This window comes from Bombina bombina, chromosome 7, assembly GCF_027579735.1.
Source record: "Bombina bombina isolate aBomBom1 chromosome 7, aBomBom1.pri, whole genome shotgun sequence".
In the NCBI taxonomy this organism is placed as follows: Eukaryota; Metazoa; Chordata; class Amphibia; order Anura; family Bombinatoridae; genus Bombina; species Bombina bombina.
The window spans coordinates 558,628,545-558,654,319 of NC_069505.1; the positions used below are offsets into that span (position 1 = coordinate 558,628,545).

General features: G+C 35.5%; 1 protein-coding gene across 3 annotated transcripts in view; it reads left to right on the forward strand.

Annotated features, from left to right (window-relative positions):
- The window catches only part of RXRB (retinoid X receptor beta), a 74,626-nt gene that overhangs the window by 935 nt on the left and 47,916 nt on the right, over window positions 1–25,775 (forward strand). For all 3 annotated transcript variants that reach the window (XM_053721906.1, XM_053721908.1, XM_053721907.1), the window contains exons 2-3: window positions 25,124–25,362; window positions 25,444–25,597. In XM_053721906.1, coding sequence (XP_053577881.1) covers window positions 25,124–25,362; window positions 25,444–25,597 — 393 coding nt within the window. The remainder of the gene's footprint in view (window positions 1–25,123; window positions 25,363–25,443; window positions 25,598–25,775) is intronic.

Below are 25,775 nucleotides of genomic sequence, written 5' to 3' on the forward strand. Positions count from 1 at the left end.
ATGAGTTTTATATATAAATGTCTCACCCACTGTATCATGTGTATAAATCTGTAGTCTGGGTGCCTTGCATGAGTTTTATATATAAATGTGTCACCCATTGTATTGTGTATAATTCTGTAGTCTGGGTGCCCTGCATGAGTTTTATATATAAATGTGTCACCCACTGTATCATGTGTATAATTCTGTAGTCTGGGTGCCCTGCATGAGTTTTATATATAAATGTGTCACCCACTGTATCATGTGTATAATTCTGTAGTATGGGTGCCCTGCATGAGTTTTATATATAAATGTGTCACCCACTGTATCATGTGTATAATTCTGTAGTATGGGTGCCCTGCATGAGTTTTGTATATAAATGTCTCACCCACTGTATCATGTGTATAATTCTGTAGTCTGGGTGCCTTGCATGAGTTTTATATATAAATGTGTCACCCACTGTATCATGTGTATAATTCTGTAGTATGGGTGCCCTGCATGAGTTTTATATATAAATGTGTCACCCACTGTATCATGTGTATAATTCTGTAGTATGGGTGCCTTGCATGAGCTTTATATATAAATGTGTCACCCACTGTATCATGTGTATAATTCTGTAGTCTGGGTGCCTTGCATGAGTTTTATATATAAATGTGTCACCCACTGTATCATGTGTATAATTCTGTAGTCTGGGTGCCTTGCATGAGTTTTATATATAAATGTGTCACCCACTGTATCATGTGTATAATTCTGTAGTCTGGGTGCCTTGCATGAGTTTTATATATAAATGTGTCACCCACTGTATCATGTGTATAATTCTGTAGTCTGGGTGCCTTGCATGAGTTTTATATATGTGTCACCCACTGTATCATGTATATAAATCTGTAGTATGGGTGCCTTGCATGAGTTTTATATATGTGTCACCCACTGTATCATGTATATAAATCTGTAGTATGGGTTCCTTGCATGAGTTTTATATATAAATGTGTCACCCACTGTATCTTATATATAAAACTCATGCAAGGCACCCATACTACAGATTTATATAAATATGTGTCACTCACTGTATCGTGTATAAATCTGTAGTATGGGTGCCCTGCATGAGTTTTATATATATATATAAATGTGTCACCCACTGTATCATGTGTATAAATATGTAGTCTGGGTGCCACTGCCCTGCATGAGTTTTATATACATTTTTCATCACTGTATTGTGTGTGTGTATATAATTATGTAGTCTGGGTGCCTCTGCCCTGCATAAGTTTTATATAAATTTGTCACCCACTGTATCGCGCATAAATATGTAGTCTGGATGCCTTGAGCATGTAATTTTAAGCAACGTTCTAATTTACTCCTCCTATTATCAATTTTTCTTCATTCTTTTGTTATCTTTATTTGAAAAAGAAGGCATCTAATCTTTTTATGGTTCAGACTCTGGACAGCACTTTTTTATTGGTTGATGAATTTATGCACCAATCAGCAAGAACAACCCAGGTTGTTCACCAAAAATGGGCCGGCTTCTAAACTTACATTCTTGCATTTCAAATAAAGATACCAAGAGAATGAAGAAAATTTGATAATAGGAGTAAATTAGAAACTTGCTTAAAATGTCATGCTCTATCTAAATCATGATAGAAAAAAATTGGGTTCAGTGTCCCTTTAAGACCGAGTACAAGTACCGATACTTTTTTTTTTTTTTAAATACTCGCCGATACCAATTACCTATACTTTTTTATGTCATGTGGCAGTGTCCCAAGCACAATATGATTTAAGATAGCTTCTTTATAATTATGAAGAACTGTAACTCAAAAGACATTATGAAATAAAACAGTTTTATTTGCTTGTTGTCACAAAGTTGTAAAAACTCAGAGCAATTTCACAGAACATGTTTATAAATAAAAATATTATATTAAAATATATTCATAATAACAATAAATAACAAATGTAATATCACAACCAACCAAAAGTGCAATACAGTAAAAAATATACCAGTGCACTGTTTAAACATGGGGAACACTATGGGCTAGCTTACATTTGACTGGTAAGCTTTACCAATGCTCTCATTACATGTCCAACTCCATTAAAGTCTATTGAGTTAGAAATGTGAACAGAGCATTGGTAAAGCTTACATATCAAATGTAATCTAAATCTAGTCCTATTATTGTAAGATGTGTGTTCATAGGAATTAACTTAATTTTTTTCTATGAACACTCTTCCTGCAATTATATAAGCTAAGGATGTTCCTCAGAGTACAGTATGCTTTTTTTTTTTTTAGCATAATTGTGCAAGATAAGAACTAGCTGTATAACAGGCAATCTAGCAAGTATAATAATTTTTCAAAAGTTAGTAGAAAGTTATTTTTAAGGAACAGAAGCATCTCTGTATGTTCAGCTATACGTCTGTTTCTGCTATCAGTAATGTCGATTGACGCTAAGCTGAAAAGTCGTTCACTTTCTGCACTACTGCATGGGACAGAAAGATAATTTGGGGCCATTTTAGCCAGAGCTGGAAATCTCAGTTTATTAACTGCCCAGTATTTCAGGGCTTTGTCTGAACGAGGTACAATGATCTCTCTTACAATAATACTATACAACAGCTATTTGAGTCTCCGCTACAGCTTAAAATTAAATGGGAACTTGCAGTTTAAAAAAAATCCACTAGATAGCGTATGGGTAGGAAGTGGAGGTATCAGTTTAAGTATCAGTGTATTTGCATGAGTACAAGTACTCGTGCAAATACTTGGTATCGGCACTGATACCGATAATAGTATCGGTGCAACCCTAATATATATCTATATCTGTAGTCTGGGTGCCTTTCTTGCATGGCTTTTATATAAAAAATAATAATTATGTACTGTATATGTCACCCACTGTATCGTGTATTTAGCTGTAGTCTGGGAGCCTTGCATGTGTTTTGTATATAAATCATAATAATAAACATGTGTCTATTGATGTGTTTAGGCATGAGTCACTAGCACTATGACAATTGTGTTGTACAGTCTGTATAATTTGTGTGAGTGCTTATATTTTAAAGGACGTCCTAGTACAAAAATATATGCTAATTTCTTAAAGGAATTTGAGACCCCACATTTTTTTCTTACATAGAGCAGATTTAGCTTAACACATCAAGTCAGCCAATGACAAGAGGCATAATTGTGCAGCTACCAATCAGCACCCATTACCATTATCTTGGTATAATTTGTTGAAGGAGCAGTAATACACTACTGAGAGCTACCTGAACACATCTAGTGAGCCAATCGCAAGAGACAAGTGTGTGCAGACACCAATAACCAGCTAGCACCCACTAGTGTACGATACGTACAAATTCTTTTTCAACAACGGATACCAATAGAACAAAGTACATGTGTATTAAAATGATATGCTAAATCAGATTTATGCAAGCTTATTTTGACTTTACTATGCCTTTAAGAAATGTCATTTTTGCGCAACCCAGGCTTCAAGTGAATGTTTACCCTCATGTATAAGGTTAAACACAGATTTGCACTAGTGTCCCTTTAAACATGTTAATGACAGTCACATTTTGTTTCCATCCATACACTTGTTATTAGGAGCTAGGTAAAGCAATGTTTTGGCTTAGTGAAATTGTATGTATAGCGTTGAGTACATGATTACATGGTATAAAATGCTGGATTTAATTTGACAATGGTCAGTCTTCTTGTTTATATTTCAGAGGTCAAACATATGCAGACTTTAGAAAAAATATAATATATATAAAAGCAAGGAGCCAGACAGTAGCAGTATTCATAGAACTCTAAACACGGATGCACACAATTTTCATTAAATCTATTCCACCATCCCCAGGGTGCTAAGAGCCTATGTAATCCCTTCCCGTCCGGACTTATTTGTCTACGTCGGGACAAAGTTCCAATGTAAAAAGTGAAATCACTCGATTGTTCATGCGATCGTGTGATTTCAATTATGGGATTGTGTCTGGGGGGAGTGCCTATGACGCTCCAGCCTGCAATCCAATTCAGAAAGCACCCTTGGCTTCAGTACAGCCAAAACGGCTAGGACGTTCTATGCTGTCCCAAGGGCGCTAAAGCCCAGTGCAGTTAGGACGGCATAGAAAGTCCTAAGGGTGGGAAGTGGTTAATAAACGAACAGGATATTCTATAACAAATTTAAAAAATGCTTTAACTTGTTAGGTGATGTTATTGCCCCTTGCTGATTATTCTTTTAAAGTGACAGTAAACATCTTGCAATTACATTTCTGTTGTCCTGATATAACTATCCAACATCTTTAAAATAAATTTAAAACTCTTTTACTGCAAATGTTTTTCAATAGCCAATCTCCACCTACCATATGTGGATGAGCCAATCTGGGCTTGAGTCTAAATACAACAAGGTTAGCCATGGTCATAATTTTAATTTAGAGTGCATTGTTTTGAGTTAAAGGGACAGTCTACACCAGAATTGTTATTGTTTTAAAAGATAAATAATCCCTTTATTACCCATTCCCCAGTTTTGCATAACCAACACAGTTTTATTAATACACTTTTTACCTCTGTGATTATTTTGTATCTTAGCCTCTGCAAACTGCCCTATATTTCAGTTCTTTTGACAGACCTGCATTGTAGCCAATCAGTGCTGGCTCCTAGGAACTCCGTGTGTGAGCACAATGTTATCTATATGAAACACATGAACTAACACCCTCTAGTGGTGAAAAACTGTCAAAATGCCCTGAGATAAGAGGTGGCCTTCAAGAGCTTAGAAATTAGCATATGAACCTCCTAGGTGTAGCTTTCAACTAAGAATACCAAGAGAACAAAGCAAAATTGTTGATGGAAGTAAATTGGAAAATTGTTTAAAATTACATGCCCTATCTGAATCATGTAAGTTTGTTTTGGACTAGACTGTTCCTTTAACCCTTTGAGAGCTAACGACGGCCGTTGCAAACTGTCCCAGTCAGGTGCTGACGACGGCTCAAAGCCGTCGCTAGCACTCACCCACCTTGAGGGCAATCTGGGGGCTCGCACCTACTCCCACCCCGGCGGTCTGACCTGAATAGTGAGAGGCATTGCTGGGGCTTCACAATTTGCGCTGTGACGTCACGCACAATGGGTTAAGCCAGCTAGGGAAAATATGTAGCAAGGTAAGCCATGAGAAGCCAGCATTTCAAGTTCAGAGAGTAAGAAAACGCAATTTTCAGAGCTAATGTTGGCCAAAATAAAGTATATCCAAAAGTTGTTTCACTTATAACTAAAGATTTTACATACAAATCTTCAGCTGTTTGCTGTCCCTTTAAACCACTTAACAGGATTAACCACAAAGCTAAATTCCTGTTTGGGAACTGCGGCCCAGGCTGCAAATGGTGAGTGTCTGCTATTTGCATATATGATCCTAATTGGCTTAGTGGCCAGCTCTAATGTGTTGCAGCTCACAAGCAGGACTATGTGTTTAACCCTGAAAGAAAGAAAAATAAAATATGGTAACAAACAGCAATATCCCTTCCAGAACTGGTTAAATGCAAAAAGTAAAAAAAGCCTAATAACAAGTTCAGTAGGAATGGAAAATGGCTTGTAGTGAAGGAGTTTAGAGGGCAAGGAATTAATGTTTTATATTTTAATACTTCCATAACTGGAAAAAACCTGCTTCATTGACTAAACAGTGCAACCGTTAATTTACTAAAACATCTATCTCTAGTTTATGTGATGCATTCGTTAACTCATCTCTTTACTGCAAATTTATTTTTGTTTAATTCTGAGTTATGTTTCACTTGTGTATCAGTATCTAGACCCAGCATCAGTTACTAGTTTTACCCTCAAGTATTTGTCTTGATGTTAACAGCTTAAAGGGACACTGAACCCAAATTCTTTCTTTCGTGATTCAGATAGAGCATGACATTTTAAGCAACTTTCTAATTTACTCCTATTATCACATTTTCTTCATTCTCTTGGTATCTTTATTTGAAATGCAAGAATGTAAGTTTAGATGCCGGCCCATTTTTGGTGAACAACCTGGGTTGTTCTTGCTGATTGATGGATAAATTCTTCCACCAATAAAAAGTGCTGTCCAGAGTCTGAACCAAAGAGAGCTTGGATGCCTTTTTTTTCAAATAAAGATAGTAAGAGAACAAAGAAAAATTGATAAAAGAAGTAAATTAGAAAGTTGCTTAAAATTGCATGCTCTATATGAATCACAAAATAAAAAAAATTGGGTTCAGTGTCCCTTTAAGGCCAGTATCCCTGAATAACCTTCCTTTTGGTTTGCTAAACATCTAAAAGTAACGAATAGCTAATTTATCAATCCATGGCGGACATATCCGCCCTGTCTGCCTGACCTCTCTTCTGACGGGCAGGAATCTGCTTCCCGCTTTATAAATTGCACATGAGCACACTTTTTTTTTTTTTTTTTTTGGGGTGCAACCCCACCCCCTGATTGCACACAGCCAATCACGCGTGGACAGTAGCTGTCAATCTCCCCAGTCGGAAGAGACTGGGGAGTTTGAAATTCTCCACTAAAGAGATGGGGAGAACAGGGTAGAGAAGCAGCGGTCTGATGACCGCTACTCGATAAATACTGAGTGCAGATTCTTTTATGTGATCCTGCAGTCAAAGTAGAGAAAAGGGCTTGATAGATCTAGCCCTATGTGACAGTTCTGTAATCAAACACCAACGTCCTTCAAATACCAACAACAGAAATGCCAAATAGTTGCTGCCAATTCTGCATCATGATGCGGGGGTGTGGTTTTATGCATCTCTCAGTAATGTCCAACTTCCTCAGGCAAACAAATGACTGCCCTTCAACTCCTTAAAGAGACACTAAAATCAAAATTAAACTTTCATAATACAGATAGACTTTCCAATTTTACTTCCATTAAAGGACCAGTCAAGATAAAGACAATGCAATAGCACTTTGTTTCAAATGAGTAGTATTTTTTTGTTTTTTTTCTGACAATTTTAGAAGTTGTCTATTTCCACTCCCCCTGTACCATGTGACAGCCATCAGCCAATCACAAATGCATACACGCTTATTCTGTGAATTCTTGTACATGCTTAGTAGGAGCTTAAAAAGTTTAAATATAAAAAAAAGACTGCACATTTTGTTAATGGAAGTAAATTGGAAAGTTATGCTGCTATATCTGAATCATAAAAATTAAATTTTGACTTGAGTGTCCCTTTTAAAGAATTAAAGACATTTAAAAAAAATGGAATGCACACGGGTGCATTTTAATTTTGGAACAGAAGCGTTTTTACGCTATATATGTATTAGCAAAATTGTTTCTAGAAAAAGCTATAGCTGTTTTAAGAGTTAAGTATGCTTGATGCACCAACATTTTAAACACAGCACCCCAGATCAGAAAATGCTGTAATCTTGAGATGTTGTTGCAGAAAATGCAGCAGCTATGCAGAAACTGTTAGCACTTTCACTTTGTAGCTCTGCTCCACATTAGGCTGTTCTCTTCATACAGTACTCTGCTCTGGCTGTACTGTTAGTTTTCCGTAACACGGTGCAGCCAGAGTAAAGCGCTGTATGAAGAAAACGGTAAAATACAGAGCAACAACTTTTCCTGTTTGCAAAGCTGTTACTCCTGAATGTAAAACTATTACTACATTTTCCCCTTTATAATTGTGATGTTACACCAAGTGCAAAGGAAGAAAATGCATTAAAGAGTCATTTTAAAAACTTAAAATGTATTGTTTTGTTCTGCAGCTAATTTTGCAATGTAATTTTCAACTGTTGTAATCTTATTAAACTTTGATACTGGCTTTATTCTCCAGTTAACACATTGCAATTCTGCTGGTGCTTTAGTGTAAACCTTTTAAAAACAAGGGCACTTTAATTCATCAAAATTGACATTTCACGGTTTTGTTCAAAAACTTACCTTTTTAATTTTGAATGCCGCTCCAGCGATTCCCCCGGCCGTCGGAAGCCTCTGCAGACTTCAGAAATGACATATCAGGCTCCCTCCAATCACAGCTTCCCCCCAGGGGAATCTTGGCCTGATGCAACACTGTGATTGGAGAAAGCCGGATTCGTCATTTTGGACCGCGAAGACGGCTTGTGACGGGCGGAAGAAGTGCTGGAGCGGCTGCCAGGATTTAAAGGTAAGGTTGTTTTTTTTTTGTTTTTGTTTTTTTTTTTGACGAAAACAGTGAAATGTCAATTTTGATGAATTAAAGTGCCCTTGTTTTTAATAGGTTTATTAAAAACCGGGCACTAATTCATCAAAAGGGACAGTCAACACCAGAATTTTTGTTGTTTTAAAAGATAGATAATCCCTTAATTACCAATTCCCCAGTTTTGTATAACCAACACAGTTAAATTAATATACGTTTTACCTCTGTAATTACCTTGTATCTAAGCCTCAGCAGACTGCCCCCTTATTTCAGTTCTTTTGACAGACTTGCATTTTAGCCAATCAGAGCTGTCTCCATGGTAAATTCACGTGCATGAGCTCAATGTTATCTATATGAAACACGTGAACTAATGCCCTCTAGTGGTGAAAAACTATCAAAATGCATTTAGATTAGAGGCTGCCTTCAAGGTCTAAGACATTAGCATATGAACCTCCTAGGCTTAGCTTTCAACTACAAATACCAAGAGAACAAAGCAAAATTGGTTATAATTGGAAAGTTGTTTAAAATTACATGCCCTATTTGAAACATGAAAGGTTTTTTTTTTTTTTTTTTTTTGACCTGACTGTCCCTTTAATTTAAAAAAAAAATGACCTGCCGAAAACTTTTCACAACCCCCCCCCCCAACAAAAACTGCCTCTGGGTACAGCACTTGTTCAGAGCACTTACAGTGCTTGTATTATCTGGTAATGACTGTTTGCCTTATTGCTGACATGATTACTAGCCTCGTTGGCTCTCTGAGCAGCTGCAGTGTTTAAATTAACGGCATGCTTCACATGCACATGCAGAGAAAAATGCTACCACTAAAAGAGTAATAACTTTTACTAGAAGCAGTTTTGCCAATTCATGTATATTGCAAACTGTGATTCATCTATGTGCATTTAGTTTTGACCGGAATGTCCCTTCATGTTGTACACAGTATTTTTTTTTATTTTTTTTAATGCACACTTTATGATGCACCAGCTACTACTAAGCATGTGCAAGAATTCAGTTTAGTGTTTTGCGGATAGCTGTCAAATGGAAAAAGAATCAAGAGCGCATTTAAAATTGAGAAAGTGCTATTGCGTTGTCTTTTTACTGGTTGGGGACTATATTTTAATAAATATGCAATCAACGAATCTGAGTGTTCAGCTATGGGCACACCACCCATCTTATTGTACTGAATACTTGGCTAAAATGTGCAGAGAACGTAAACACCTTGCGATTTGTATATCAAATATTTAGTTATGCATAATGAAACGGCTTTGAGATATATTTTATTGATTTTATTTTCCAAGTAATTTAGCTCTAAAATTGAGTAATATCTAATTCTCAGAACTTGAAATGCACTGTGCTCAATGTTAACCCTGCTACATAATCGGTCTCTAATTGACTTTATCTGATAACTGCAAAACAATGCATTCTACACTACCTTTGACCATGGCTAGCCTTGTTGTCTGTGGACGAAAGCCCATATTGGCTCCTTTTTAAATAAGGCAAATTGTGAGTTTAGCTATTGAAAAATAATTGCAGTAAAAAATTGTTTTTAAAAAGGTTAAGACTTGCCTGATATGTTCTATAGCAACACAACAGGAATGCCTTGTAATTACAAACTGTCCCTTTTAAGGCAATATTAAAGTGATGGTAAATCCTAGCATTTTTTAAATGCTAGTATTTACCAGGTCTAAAAAATAAAGGGAACTATATAAAAAAAAAATAAATAAAAAAAAAGCTTTCATGCTGAAAGTTCCTTTATTTGCAGCGAGTCTATGCTATGCTGAGCTCCTCAGATTATCCAGTTTTTTTTTTTTTCAATGAGGTGAAGTTTCCACCTGTTAGCCAATAACTGTGCGGGGCAATCAGCATTATGCTGGGTAGCTAGTATGCTATTGGCTAAAATGGCTAAAAAGGCTGAAAACGTGACCTCCAATGAGTAAATATAGTTTTGCTGTGCTCAGCTCAGAATAAACTTGCTGCAAATAAAGGAACTTTCAGCTGGAAGTTTTTTATACTTCATGAATGAAAGTCCCTTTTTATTTGTAGCACTGGTAAATCCTAGCGTTTTAAAACTTCTTGTATTTACCATCACTTTAAGCTTAAATAAGCCTATATTTATTTTTTTCTTTGTTTCTTTGCATACATCATCCCTAAATCAATTTATATTAAATTATGCAATTAATGTGTAACATTTATAAATAACAGAAATACTTATGTTATTTTAAGTATTATACAGCTCCCACCGGCTACTTCCTAATGCCACCACCTGGCAAAATGTTCTGTGAACACTGTGTATTAACCAAGGTGGATTTAATTTAAATCCTTAGTCAGTAAGACTCAGTTTAAATCCATTACAATCATAGTTTTCTACATTTAATTTAAAAAAAAATATATATTTTAAAAATTAAACCTTAGTTTTTTTATAATACCGTTACTGATTTGGTTATATACCATTAGAAGTATTTAGATAGATCATTGAAATCAATTAAATTATTGGGAAATTAACTATCTTCTTTTTTTAATTGGTTAAATTTGATCAACTTTTTAGATTTAATGTATTGAAGGAGAAATATATAACAATTACCTTTTTAATAATTTAAATAGTTTTAACTCCAACTATAACATGTTTGATTTTTAATACTTGCCCCTCCCTCCTCACACTTGGGTCCTTGTGTAGATTTATTCCACTCCAAATCCTTTTGTTTGTTTTTTAAGATTCAGTGAGCTTCTTGAAACATAGTATGAGTTTATTTTGTGTACATAGTTTTGCAGTGAAACAATTGCATTAAAGGAACAAGGTCAAAATAAAATTTTCATGATGGAACTTGCAATGTTATTAACAACTTTGCATTTTACTTCTCATCTAATTTGCTTTGTTCTTTTGGTTTTGATTGTTGAAAAAGCACACATAGGTAGACTCAGAACACTGCAAGCTAGCTGTTTTTCAGATTTAAATTAAAAAAAGAAATCGATTTTAAATTAAAAAAAAAAAAAAGATGTCCTATTTTAAATTAAAAAAGAAATCTGATTTTAAATTAAAAAAAGAAATAGATTTAAATAAAAAAATAATTTAAAATAAAAATTTAAAAAATCTGATTTAAATTAAAAAAATCAGATAAAGGGGGGGGGGGGTGGAGCCAACTGCCATGCAGACCAGTCGCACCGGAGAGGAGCTCCACATATTTTACTGTCTATAACTGCAATTTCTGCAGTGCATTGATTTAAAAAGTGCCTAACTATACTCTAGAAGTGATAGTAAATCATGTCTTGGAAGCTAATCTGAGCTGTAGGACAAATCAGGCGGTGTTGTGTTGAAGGCCTGGGGCGACATGCCAAAATGCACTGACAAGACCCCACATCTGTAACTATGCAATACTCCGGAGACACAGCTGTCCAATCTAAGTTGCATGTGGCACTGGTATGATATATGTGAAGCTGATTTATTTCTATAGGAGATTTGGGTGACAATCTGGAGCTCAAACCGCAGTACTGATGGTTAGAGGATCCTACAAAAACAAAGCTACGGCGCCATCTTGATTCCAGCTCAGACGGCTTTAATTCTGAAAGGGACAACTCCATACAGTAACGGCACAAAGTCCCACCAAGAAACTGGAGCAGCTAGTGTACAATACTTACCTGCTGTCTCCCCTGGAGTATGGAGGAGGAGATCGTTGATATCCGGGACCTTCTGCTGGATCGCAAGCTCACTGCCGGATTTGAAGACCTCAGGGATATAATTAGAGGTACGCACATAGCCACGGTCACTCCTACATTCGTGGTATCCACTCCTAGCAATGAAGTTAAACTGGCCAGCACTGGGAGGAACACATCAGCGAGCCACATGTCCTCTTCAGACCCAGTCATGGGTGATATGTTTATTAATAAGCAGGGGATCGCTGACATTACGGCACTAGTAGCTGGGCACACTCACGACATGGAGTCGCATGATCTCTACTTTGCCGGTCTTTCAAAGCCCGTTAAGCCAGTGCAGCCCTCAGGAGATTTCACAGTCCCCTATGTGCAGATTCACGAGGTCTACTTTCAAAATTACCTCTCTAGCGGATTTGACGGTTACCGATATGCCCAGGCAGACTTCAGAGCTGGTATTGTGTAAAGAAATTGTTTACTTGTGGTAGAGAACTCTTGTCTCCATACATCTAGAACAGAGTTTTAGTACATGTTCGGGACTCTCGTTGAAGTTTGTCAAAGCTTGTTGTCCATCTCGTTTATTGGGACTTTTGTGCTTCGCAGTAGCTTATAGATATTTAACTACTAGTTCAATCGTTATTAATAGCAGCTTTTAAGAATTCTAGCCCAGAGATCCCTATTACATGGGTAAACAGTCGTTATACTATGCTAACCAATTTTTGTTATTTTACTGTTTATGTTTAATACACTCTTGCAGTAATCTGTTTTAATCTATATGTATAAGATGATTTTAAACGTGGGACTATTTTGGGTAGGAGGATGGTGTGAGGTGCAGTTCATGTTTATGTTAACATTATGAGACCCTGTATCACTCTTTACATGCTCTGATGCCTTGCAATATAGAAACATTAGATACAGCCGACTGCCTTCGACTTCCCAGCTAACAGACTTACCCACCTACCCCATGTTCTTTACCATAAAAATAAACTAAGATCACCTCAATAGAGCATATATATACTGATGTACACCCGTTGCACTATCCAACTGTGTGGGCGCAGCATTCAAATGACTTTATAGACCCATAGCAAGCGTCTTCACCTTGTCACAATAAGCTAATTTACTCTGCTGCAACACAACTCCCCATAGATTAAGCATATCAATGTAGTATTAATTCATTATTGTACATAATAGTCTATATAGGTTTCAGCACACAGAGGTTAATCAGCTTGTGCATATTTCTGTCACAATGTTCCTAAAGAAGGTTTAGATTCTAATGGCAAACACACATATTATGAGTGTGAGTAGCTCCCCCCCCCCCCCCTTTTGTGGCACTATCTAGTTTGTGTCACTTCAGACACAAGCATTTATATAATAGCTGAAACCAAGGCCTAGGAACCTAGTTATGTATTTCTGTTGGTTTATTAATGAACCACTACTGCTCCTCACTGGGTATATTGGAATAAGCTGTGCTGCCTAGATAGCTACTGGTCATCCATAGGAACATATAGGTATGATCCATGGGATTGTCTCTTAAAGGACGAGTCAACGCTGTAGATTTGCATAATCAACAAATGCACGATAAGAAGACAATGCAGTAGCACTAAGTCTGAACTTCAAATGAGTAGTAGATTTGTGTTAAATAAATTGCAAAGTTATGTCTATTTCCACTCCCCCTGTATCATGTGACAGTCATCAGCCAATCACAAATGCATATACGTATATGCTGTGAAATCTTGCACATGCTCAGTAGGAGCTGGTGACTCAAAAAGTTTAAATATAAAAAGACTGTGCACATTTTGTTAATGGAAGTAAATTGGAAAGTTGTTTAAAATTGCATGCTCTATCTGAATCATGAAGTTTAATTTTGACTTGTGTCCCTTTTAACTGCTATGGTATAGCTTTATATGCTGTGTATGTGTTAGTGATCCAGATGCACCTAACAACTAACCGCACCTCGTATCTTGGTTGTGCTTGCTCTCCCCCTTTAGTGCTAGCCTTAGCCTACCGTTTATTTTTACTTCGATATGCTCATCCTTGTTTTGCAACTTTCTTTTTCTGAGTTAAGACCTAGTTTGAAGTGAATACTCTCATCCCTATACATAGCCACACTTATTTAGCTAAATCTCTCCTGTAGTAGCAGGCTAATGATCCATTTTTGAGTACACACTAGAGCCTCAAACCCATCTGTCCAAATTTTGTGGACATACACTCCCTTTTATCACCACTACTCTCTGTAACTACTTGGGGCAAATATGTCTCTTTGTTTTGGACGTTACTACTCACACTGAATTAACTAGCTCCGCAGTCATGACAAGATATTATGTAAATTACAAGAGAGAAAGAGAAAGGAGTATCATTTGGCACACTTATATTGAGAGCCTAGGTTAACACAATTATTTTGGGCAAACACAAAGAGACGAGTGAAATTAAAATATAACTTTTATTAAATAATAATTAAAAATAAAATAATAAAGTATGAAATGGTTAAAAATAGAATACCACTTGTAGTGTAGATTAAGTAAACAATATATACGTGGAGGTAGGGAAATGACCTATATCCATATCATCATAATTCACATAGACACATATTACATGTAACATGGGCTACCTTAACTATTACCTGGGGCAAATCTAACCTAACCTCAGAATGCATTAATTACAAAACTTAATTATTTCAGTCAACAAGTGGTCCCTAGAATGACATTGACTGTCATTAGTTAGTGACACATTATATATATATATATGTATATGTATATGTATATGTATATGTGTATATGTATATGTATATGTATATGTATATGTATATATATGTATATATATATGTGTATATGTATATATATATATATATATATATGTATGTGTGTATATATATATATATATATATATATATATATATATATATGTATGTGTGTATATATATATATATATATATATAATGTCCCAGAAAAATGGAACACACTAATATTTGCTTAAAAATAGCTCCTCCTGAAGAAAGGGGATAGAATAGTTATCTAAAGTGATAAATATTAACTATTAGATCATGAGCAAAATGAAGTGGGCTCTACTATGGAATAAGGGGGATATCAAATATAATGGGGTACTATTATCCAAGTGCCGTGATTATTTAGCAGTAATAGGCTCAATATAGCCAAAATAATTTAATTCACAATTATAGTGTTGTTTGTCAAATATATTATCAGTATTCACTTGTTAATTGTGTTGCAGTTGGCCGTAATTTATAAGGCCCTCAATACACATTGGTAGAATATAGAAAGGGATAATATTTAATATAGTCAGCAGTTAACCAGAACGTTGGTCGTAACTCAGGTGAGGTGATTCACAGTTTATAAACGTAATTTGTGTATACCACTGATAGTCTCAGAGAGAGTTTTTAGGTGTTCACTATTTATATGGTTATAGGTTGGTTCCAATAAACTGCGTCGAGCTGGTATAGATGTGATGTGAAGTAGCGTTGTGATTTCACAGTTTGTGAGACAACCCCTCTCAGGTTCTTATTAAACTTATTCACAGTATATGTGCTTATATTGTATATCCCACTAATGATTTCCCAATAGAGCGTTAAGATATAGTCACTTTTTGTGTAGAAACAAAATCAATTCTATTACAGATTATTGTGCCAACACTGTGGATGTGTGTAATACACCCGATATACTAGGTCGCACTGATGATAATTTCATGTGAAGTGACGTTATACATTCACAGTTTGAGAGTCAACCCCTCTCCTGTATTTATTAAATTCATTTACAGTATGTATACTCGTATTGAATATCCCACTGATAATTTCTCAATAGAGCGTTAAAATAAGGTCAAAATAAAACTATTGTCTATTGTTGCAACAACACTATATAAAGGTGTATAATACACCTGATTTTGTTACGTAAAATAAGAAACCCATTTAAGCGTCAAAATTTCATTCTCCCATTTACTCAGAGAGCCCACATTATTAAGAAAAAGCCGATAGGCCAACAAATAAGTAAATGCCCATAATTAAGTATTATTATTTATCAAAATTAGTTCTCAGGAGAAGCAGTGCGAACGCCTGACGCGCGTTTCGCCTACTGCTTTGTCAAAGGCGCCGATTGTCCTTCGTGCTGCCTTATTTATGTAAAACCAGCCAATCCGGGCAGAGGTGTGTCCCGGTCACGTGACCCACGTCACCTATCACTGAGTGTTGGTGATGTAATGGGTTCATGGGTATCATTGCTCATTTTCAATTGGATGGAGGTCAGAGGGTGTGTGAGTACTGACCAATCCAGTAGCGATCATGAACGAGGTAAACATTGCACAAAGAAAAGTTACTGATCGTATTCTTATAACCGCTCGTGCAATATAGATAACCTTTTGATCTCATTTATTTCAAAGAATATGACCTTTTGAAACATTATTTGGGCAATCAAACCAATGTATAATGAGATCTGTATAACTTTTTATATATTTATTTTTATAAATGCAATAATTGGGTCTATCGGTAGTGACAAAAGAAACATTGCGTGTGTTAATTAACAAGAAACTGTAGAGATGGTAAACACCAAGAGTCTATTGTTGCTCAATTACATCTATGATATTAGTATACTAAAACTGAAAATAAAAAATTAATAAAAAAGGAGGAATTTTAATCTTGCGTTTTCTATTGCTTGATACATTACTTATCCAGAGGGATATTGATCACAACTTGGATGGTTTGTTTACACATTGATTATGCATAGTCCTGTTATCACATGTAATACTTTTATCATAGTAACTTTCATAGCTTCAATAAAGATAACATCTTCTCTAAAACCAACCAACAGCCCAAAAAGCATATATGTACCTAAAAAAACCTTGGTAATAGGAATTACAGGCAAATGGTCTTCATAGTAATAATATTTGTGAGGCAAGATAAAATCCTATAGTATAGATGAGTCTTAGCGTTTAAAGCTTGTATGTTTTATCAAGAATTACCAATAACTAAGTATCCTAGTAACCATGTTTGTAAAAACCAAGTAAGAAATCCTATTCTTAGGATGGGTTAGCATTAGCAATATACATTATCTTCCATATACATTATGTTATGTCCTACATAATGTGTAATATATTCTGTTATAAGAAATTCTATATGATGATGTTGATCATTTTTTGTTCATTACATTATAACCCCTTTATTGGTAGTACAATATAGATCTAAAATTAGGACAAGAAGTTTGTCTCGTTTCAATTAGTGTCTTAATTCTGTGGTCCATTCAAGTCCATGTGTACGTTAAGGGTATTCCATGTGATCACATTATTATAGAAATGGCGTGAAGGTTAGTTGTTCATTTAGTCCTTTTGGGGCCATAGTTTAAAGCCTAAAGATCCATTTAGTTTCTTCTCTGAGGAGGATGGTTTCCACATTCCCTCCTAATACCTGGTCTTATTCTCTGTAGGATCCAACATTTTAGAACAGGCTTCCCTTCATGTTTATCCAAGAAATGTTTCGCCACTGAAGTAATTTTGATACCCCTTTCAAGGTCACTCTTGGCATTGTGAATATTCCCTAGGTGTTCCCCTAGTCTTGTCCTTAGTTCTCTTGTCGACATTCCTACGTACATTTTTTCACATATACATTCAATGCAGTAAATGATATTTTTGGTACGACAATTGTAGAAGTCATTCATGTATATGTTGCCTTGGTGGAAAATATTCATCTGCCTTACAGTACGTATGTAAGGACAGAAATTGCATGTTCCACATGGATAAGTACCTCAGATTGTCTTTTTGCCAATGCATTTGACAAAGTGGCTTTGAACAATTTTGTCTTTGATTGTAGGGCAGGGCTCGACAAACCCAGGAGCCTGGGAGCCACTGGCTCCTAGAATTTTACCCCTGGCTCCAAACTTTTTGGGTTATTCTCCATATATCTATATACAAATCCAACTGTCTGGCTCCTAAATATTCTTATTGGCTCCCAATTTTTTAACATAGTCGTCAAGCACTGTTGTAGGGCTCTCCTCCAGGAGATTTGTACCCTGTCTCCAACCTTTTTTGTCAGGTCTTCATCTGTTTGGAGTATATGAATATGTTGATTAAGAATTTAAGATATTTCTTTATGAGCAACATTATATGTGCTTACAAATCTTACCTTCTGATCACTTCTACCCTTTGTTTTTGGTACCAGGAGATCAGATCTTATAGTATGTAATGCTCTATAGTAAGCCTTTTTAAGTACTGAATTTGGGTATCCTCTTTCCTTTAATCTCAGTCTGAGTTCTTTTGCTTGTGCCTTGAATACAGTTATCTCCGAGCAATTACGTCATGATGTGCACTTTCAAATCTAAGGATGGAGTTAGTGGCTGTGTCTTTTCTGTGTAAGTCTGTTTGAATCTTATCAAACATATCTCTTGAGATATTCAAATCCAGAAAAAGTTACTCTATCATAATTGATCTCATGTTAGTTTTAGGTTAAGATCATTAGTATTCAATTCGTTTATGAATGCTTGAAAGGTGTTGATGTCACCTCTCCACAGAATAAAGACATCGTCGATGTATCTTAGCCACAATAATTCGTGTTCTGTGTATTTCGACAATTTTTTCACCCAAGACGGTTTCCCGTTCCCACCAGCCTAAGTACAGGTTGTCGTATGTGGGGGCACATGTCGTACCCCTAATTTGAAGATAGAATTTATCGTTGAAAACTAAGAAATTGTGGCTGAGGACAATTTTGAGTAACCGTAGTATTACTCCATCCTTAGATTTGAAAGTGCACATCATGACTCCACCAAGAAAGCAATACCTTATGGTGAATTTCTATGTTTAAGACGTAATTGCTCGGAGATAACTGTTTTCAAGGCACAAGCAAAAGAACTCAGACTGAGATTAAAGGAAAGAGGATACCCAAATTCAGTACTTAAAAAGGCTTACCATAGAGCATTACATACTATAAGATCTGATGATCTGGTACCAAAAACAAAGGGTAGAAGTGATCAGAAGGTAAGATTTGTAAGCACATATAATGTTGCTCATAAAGAAATATCTGAACTTCTTAATCGACATATTCATATACTCCAAACAGATGAAGACCTGACAAAAAAGGTTGGAGACAGGGTACAAATCTCCTGGAGGAGAGCCCCTACAATCAGAGACAAAATTGTTCAAAGCCACTTTGTCTTTCCTTTTGCCAATGCATTTGACAATCTTAAAGGTACTTATCCATGTGGAACATGTAAGTTCTGTCCTTACATACGTACTGTAGGGCAGATGAATATTTTCCACCAAGGCAACACATACATGAATGACTTCTACAATTGTCGTACCAAAAATATCATTTACTGCATTGAATGTATATGTGAAAAGTACGTAGGAATGTCGACAAGAGAACTAAGGACAAGACTAGGGGAACACCTAGGGAATATTCGCAATGCCAAGAGTGACCTTGAAAGGGGTATCAAAATTACTTCAGTGGCGAAACATTTCTTGGATAAACATGAAGGGAAGCCTGTTCTAAAATGTTGGATCCTACAGAGAATAAGACCAGGTATTAGGAGGGAATGTGGAAACCATCCTCCTCAGAGAAGAAACTAAATGTATCTTTAGGCTTCAAACTATGGCCCCAAAAGGGCTAAATGAACAACTAACCTTCACGCCATTTCTATAATAATGTGATCACATGGAATACCGTTAACGTACACATGGACTTGAATGGACCACAGAATTAAGACACTAATTGAAACGAGACAAACTTCTTGTCCTAATTTTAGATCTATATTGTACTACCAATAAAGGGGTTATAATGTAATGAACAAAAAATGATCAACATCATCATATAGAATTTCTTATAACAGAATATATTACACATTATGTAGGACATAACATAATGTATATGGAAGATAATGTATATTGCTAACCCATCCTAAGAATAGAATTTCTTACTTGGTTTTACAAACATGGTTACTAGGATACTTAGTTATTGGTAATTCTTGATAAAACATACAAGCTTTAAACGCTAAGACTCCTCTATACTATAGGATTTTATTTTGCCTCACAAATATTATTACTATGAAGACCATTTGCCTGTAATTCCTATTACCAAGGTTTTTTTAGGTACATATATGCTTTTTGGGCTGTTGGTTTTAGAGAAGATGTTATCTTTATTGAAGCTATGAAAGTTACTATGATAAAAGTATTACATGTGATAACAGGACTATGCATAATCAATGTGTAAACAAACCATCCAAGTTGTGATCAATATCCCTCTGGATAAGTAATGTATCAAAGCAATAGAAAACGTAAGATTAAAATTCCTCCTTTTTTATTAATTTTTTATTTTCAGTTTGAGTATACTAATATCATAGATGTAATTGAGTACCAACATTATTTTCCATATGATCAGTGTATATAATTGAGCAACAATAGACTCCTTGGTGTTTACCATCTCTGCAGTTTCTTGTTAATTAACACACGCAATGTTTCTTTTGTCACTACCGATAGACCTAATTATTGCATTTATAAAAATAAATATATAAAGTTATACAGATCTCCTTATACATCGGTTTGATTGCCCAAATAATGTTTCAAAAGGTCATATTCTTTGAAATAAATGAGGTCCAAAGGTTATCTATATTGCACGAGCTGTTATAAGAATACGATCAGTAACTTTTCTTTGTGCAATGTTTACCTCGTTCATGATCGCTACTGGATTGGTCAGTACTCAACACACACCCTCTGACCTCCATCCAATTGAAAATGAGCAATGATACACATGAACCCATTACGTCACCAACGCTCAGTGATTGGTGATGTGAGTCACGTGACCGGGACACGCCTCCGCCCGGATTGGCTGGTTTTACATAAATAAGGCAGCACGAAGGACGATCGGCGCCTTTGACAAAGCAGTAGGCGAAACGCGCGTCAGGCGTTCGCACTGCTTCTCCTGAGAACTAATTTTGATAAATAATAATACTTAATTATGGGCATTTACTTATTTGTTGGCCTATCAGCTTTTTCTTAATAATGTGGGCTCTCTGAGTAAATGGGAGAATGAAATTTTGACGCTTTAATGGGTTTCTTATTTTATGTAACAAAATCAGGTGTATTATACACCTTTTTATATAGTGTTGTTGCAACAATAGACAATAGTTTTATTTTGACCTTATTTTAACGCTCTATTGAGAAATTATCAGTGGGATATTCAATACGAGTATACATACTGTAAATGAATTTAATAAATACAGGAGAGGGGTTGACTCTCAAACTGTGAATGTATAACGTCACTTCACATGAAATTATCATCAGTGCGACCTAGTATATCGGGTGTATTACACACATCCACAGTGTTGGCACAATAATCTGTAATAGAATTGATTTTGTTTCTACACAAAAAGTGACTATATCTTAACGCTCTATTGGGAAATTATTAGCGGGATATACAATATAAGCACATATACTGTGAATAAGTTTAATAAGAACCTGAGAGGGGTTGTCTCACAAACTGTGAAATCACAACGCTACTTCACATCACATCTATACCAGCTCAACGCAGTTTATTGGAACCAACCTATAACCATATAAATAGTGAACACCTAAAAACTCTGAGACCATCAGTGGTATACACAAATTTACGTTTTATAAACTGTGAATCGCCTCACCTGAGTTACGACCAACGTTCTGGTTAACTGCTGACTATATTAAATATTATCCCTTTCTATATTCTACCAATGTGTATTGAGGGCCTTATAAATTACGGCCAACTGCAACACAATTAACAAGTGAATACTGATAATATATTTGACAAACAACACTATAATTGTGAATTAAATTATTTTGGCTATATTGAGCCTATTACTGCTAAATAATCACGGCACTTGGATAATAGTACCCCATTATATTTGATATCCCCCTTATTCCATAGTAGAGCCCACTTCATTTTGCTCATGATCTAATAGTTAATATTTATCACTTTAGATAACTATTCTATCCCCTTTCTTCAGGAGGAGCTATTTTTAAGCAAATATTAGTGTGTTCCATTTTTCTGGGAATATATATATATATATATATATATATATATATATATATATATATATATATATATATATATATATATATATATATATATATATATATATATATATATATATATATATATATATATATATATATATATATATATGTGTGTGTATGTATATATATATATATATATATACATACAGTGAGGCCTCGGTTTACGAATTTAATTCGTTCTCCGGGTCGTTTCGTATTGCGAAAAATTCGTAAACCGAAACACGGTTTCCCATAGGAATGCATTGAAAATCAATTAATGCGTTCCGGAGGTCCGAAAAAATTCAAATAAAGTGTCCAAAAAATGCTCCAAAAGGCTTAACAACTTGCTGCAAATGGCTCCAATGTCTCCAAAAGGCTCCACAACTTGCTGCAAATGGCTCCAAAAGGCTTAACAACTTGCTGCAAATGGCTCCAAAAGGCTCAACAACTTGCTGCAAAATGGCTCCAAAACCTCTCCAACACCTCCACACTGGTACCCAAACTTCAGTAATTCAATCATACTTGAGTATGCAGGGGGCACAGGGGCCACTGGTTTCGTATTGCGAAAAATATTCGTAAACCGAGGGGGGCAAACCGGCATTTTGTTTCGTATTGCGAAAAAAATTCGTAAACCGAGTCAAATTTTCTTCAAATTTCGATTTCGTTAACCGAAATTTCGTATACCGAGTCGTGTGTAAACCGGGGCCTCACTGTGTGTGTATATATATATATATATATATATATATATATATATATATATATATATATATATATATATATATATATATATATATATATATATATATATATATATATTCACTAACTAATGACAGTCAATGTCATTCTAGGGACTACTTGTTGACTGAAATAATTAAGCTTTGTAATTAATGCATTCTGAGGTTAGGTTAGATTTGCCCCAGGTAATAGTTAAGGTAGCCCATGTAATATGTGTCTATGTGAATTATGATGATATGGATATAGGTAATTTCCCTACCTCCACGTATATATTGTTTACTTAATCTACATTACAAGTGGTATCCTATTTTTAACTATTTCATACTTTATTATTTTATTTTTAATTATTTAATAAAAGTTATATTTTAATTTCACTCGTCCCTTTGTGTTTGCCCAAAATAATTGTGTTAACCTAGGCTCTCAATATGTGTGCCAAATGATACCCCTTTCTTTTTCTCTCTTGTAATTTACATATCATATCGGTATCCAGGCACTGCCCTTCAGAAATACATAGGTTTATCCTGCTGGGATTTTTTGAGACCTCTATTCAGTTCCCACTATCTTTTTTTCCCCTTTCCTTTAAAAGGGGGAAAAGGAACATTTTTTCTATGACAAGATATTATATCTATACTTGCATGGATGTGTTAGGTGACACATCCGTTTCACTTCACTACTCTAGTTACGGCCTGGATTGAGTGTTTTTGATGGATAATGATATATGTGGTTTTAAAACGCATAATGGATGCTTACTTCCATCTGATTGGTTATTTACCCCATATGTTTAGCATTAAAATTTGTTCTAGATTTGATATTAATCCTCCCAAGTAGCATCAATTTATTTATACAACCTAAATCCCCTTCGGTCATACTCTGTTACATACCCAAATCTCTTGATCTGTCAGGCACCAATTGGCACATACGGACATGGCACCCTGCAACTTATTTGCTGGTAATTACTTTAGAAGTTTTGCCACACTCCTCATTGCATTAATATATATGGCTCCGCCCCTCCACTATTTTCCTTATCTACAGAGCGGCGCTTGCCCGCTGATATACCCCCCCAGGCTAAGTATTCATCTCTTTCCTTTTTGAAGCTCCTAAAGAGCTGCCCATCTGACTATCAGCTAATTTTTACATTTATAGTTCATTTGGCCTGAAAGTGGTCTCCTAACTAGTCAGTCTCTCATGCTATTCTATTGTAAAATCGAGGTTTCTTTAGCCTACTTAGTGTTTAGTTTAGAACTGTTGAAATGATCTACTCAATGCCATATGTATTTTTCTTTTTGTTGTGAAAAGGCGTTCAATGTTTTATGTTTATTATGCAAAACCTCAATAAAAATAATTAAAAAAAAAAAAAAAAATCGGATAAATATAAATAAAATAAACATTGATTTGTATCCACCCTGGTATTACCACTGGAAATGTAAATTGTAAAATCTTTACTAGTCAAAAGCTATGCTGGTCAAAAAGAAGTGCAATGCATTGATAACCAAAAATGATTAAAAATCCAAAAACAAAATCATTACAGGCTAGTAGATCTACAGTTTTGTGCATAGGTCTAATCTCTATATTGATCTCTATCTAATAAATAGTGGAAACATTGCCAATAATATAAATGTTCACCTACTCTTAAGATGTCATATCAAACATTTATTATAGTGTTTTGGGAATTCATTTGCTGAGGTAGCAAATAACTATGATGATAATAAAAATAAGATTCATGTAAATACATATTATTAATGGGACAGTATACACCAATTTGTATATAACTGCATGTAATAGACTCTACTATAAAGAATAATATGCACAGATACTGATATAAAAATCCAGTATAAAACAGTTTAAAGGGACAGTCTACACCAGAATATTGTTTTAAAAGATAATCCCTTTATTACCCATTCCCTAGTTTTGCATAACCAACACAGTTATATTAATACAATTTTTACCTCTGATTATCTTGTATCTAAGCCTCTGCAAACTGCCCCTTATTTCAGTTCTTTTGATAGACTTGCATTTTAGCCAATCAGTGAGGGCTTTTAGGAACTCCATGTGTGTGAGCACAATGTTATCTATATGAAACACATGAACTAACACCCTCTTGTGGTGAAAAACTGTCAAAATGCCCAAGCTAAGAGGTGGCCTTCAAGGGCTTAGAAATTAGCATATGAATCTCCTAGATTTAGCTTTCAACTAAGAATAACAAGAAAACAAAGCAAAATTGGTGATAGAAGTAAATTTGGAAAATTGTTTAAAATTGCATGCCCTATCTGAATAATGAAAGTTTGTTTTGGACTAGACTGTCCCTTTAAAAACTTACTTACAAGCTCCCAGTTTAACTCTGTTAAAAAGGCTAGCTGGAACACCCACTGAAAGTAGCTGTATAGCAAAAATAGTAGACACTTCCCCACCCTCCCCCTTCCTCTGCATATGAAAAGACCCTTTACACAAACAGGAGCAAGCTGGAGTAGGTATACATCAGTATACTTCTAAAACGTTGGGGCTTGGTTAGGAGTCTGAAAATCAGAGCAATGTTATTTAAAAATAAGCAAAACTATACTTTGTGATTTTTAAAAAATTTTTTTTTTTTAAAAATGTATGGGCTATATAAATGGACCATCTACAAAACATTTATGCAAAGAAAAATCTAGTGTATAATGTCCCTTTTAACCTCTCTTGCAGTGTGCCAGAGCCCGGATACCTCTTCTCTTAGCCCTCCATTAAGCCGCTCCCTCAGTGTCACCCCTCCTCCCCCATCTGTACCTCTGCACCCCTCCATGATTGGATCTGCAATGACTTCCTCGGTCAACTCTCCCCTTGGGAGTCTTGGATCTCCCTTCCCAGTCATCAACTGCTCAGTAGGGTCCCCTGGTATCCCTGGAACTCCATCTATTGGATACGGACCTGTTAGCAGCCCACAGGTAATTGTTAGATTAACCCCTCAATTTATAAGGGAAACTGCTTGTATCTGAGTGCATGTTAACAGGATATTTATTTTGTAGATAAATTCCACTGTGAATCTCTCTGGTCTTCATACCATCAATTCATCTGAAGATGTAAAGCCTCCTCTAGGTATGAGGGGGCTACCAGGACATCCCAATGGCGGAGGAGGCAGTGGAAAGAAACTGTGTGCTATCTGTGGTGACAGGTCTTCAGGTAAGTGAAAATTAATTTGATTACAGGGAAAATGGTCTGTATGTGAGAAGAAAGAATTGCAAGATGGATTCTGTTGAGACTAGTTTGACCAGTTGATTTTTTTTTTCTTTTTTTATATTTAGGATATGAATTTGAGAGACTAGTCTCCAAAGATAGGCGCACTGTAGGGATAAGTATT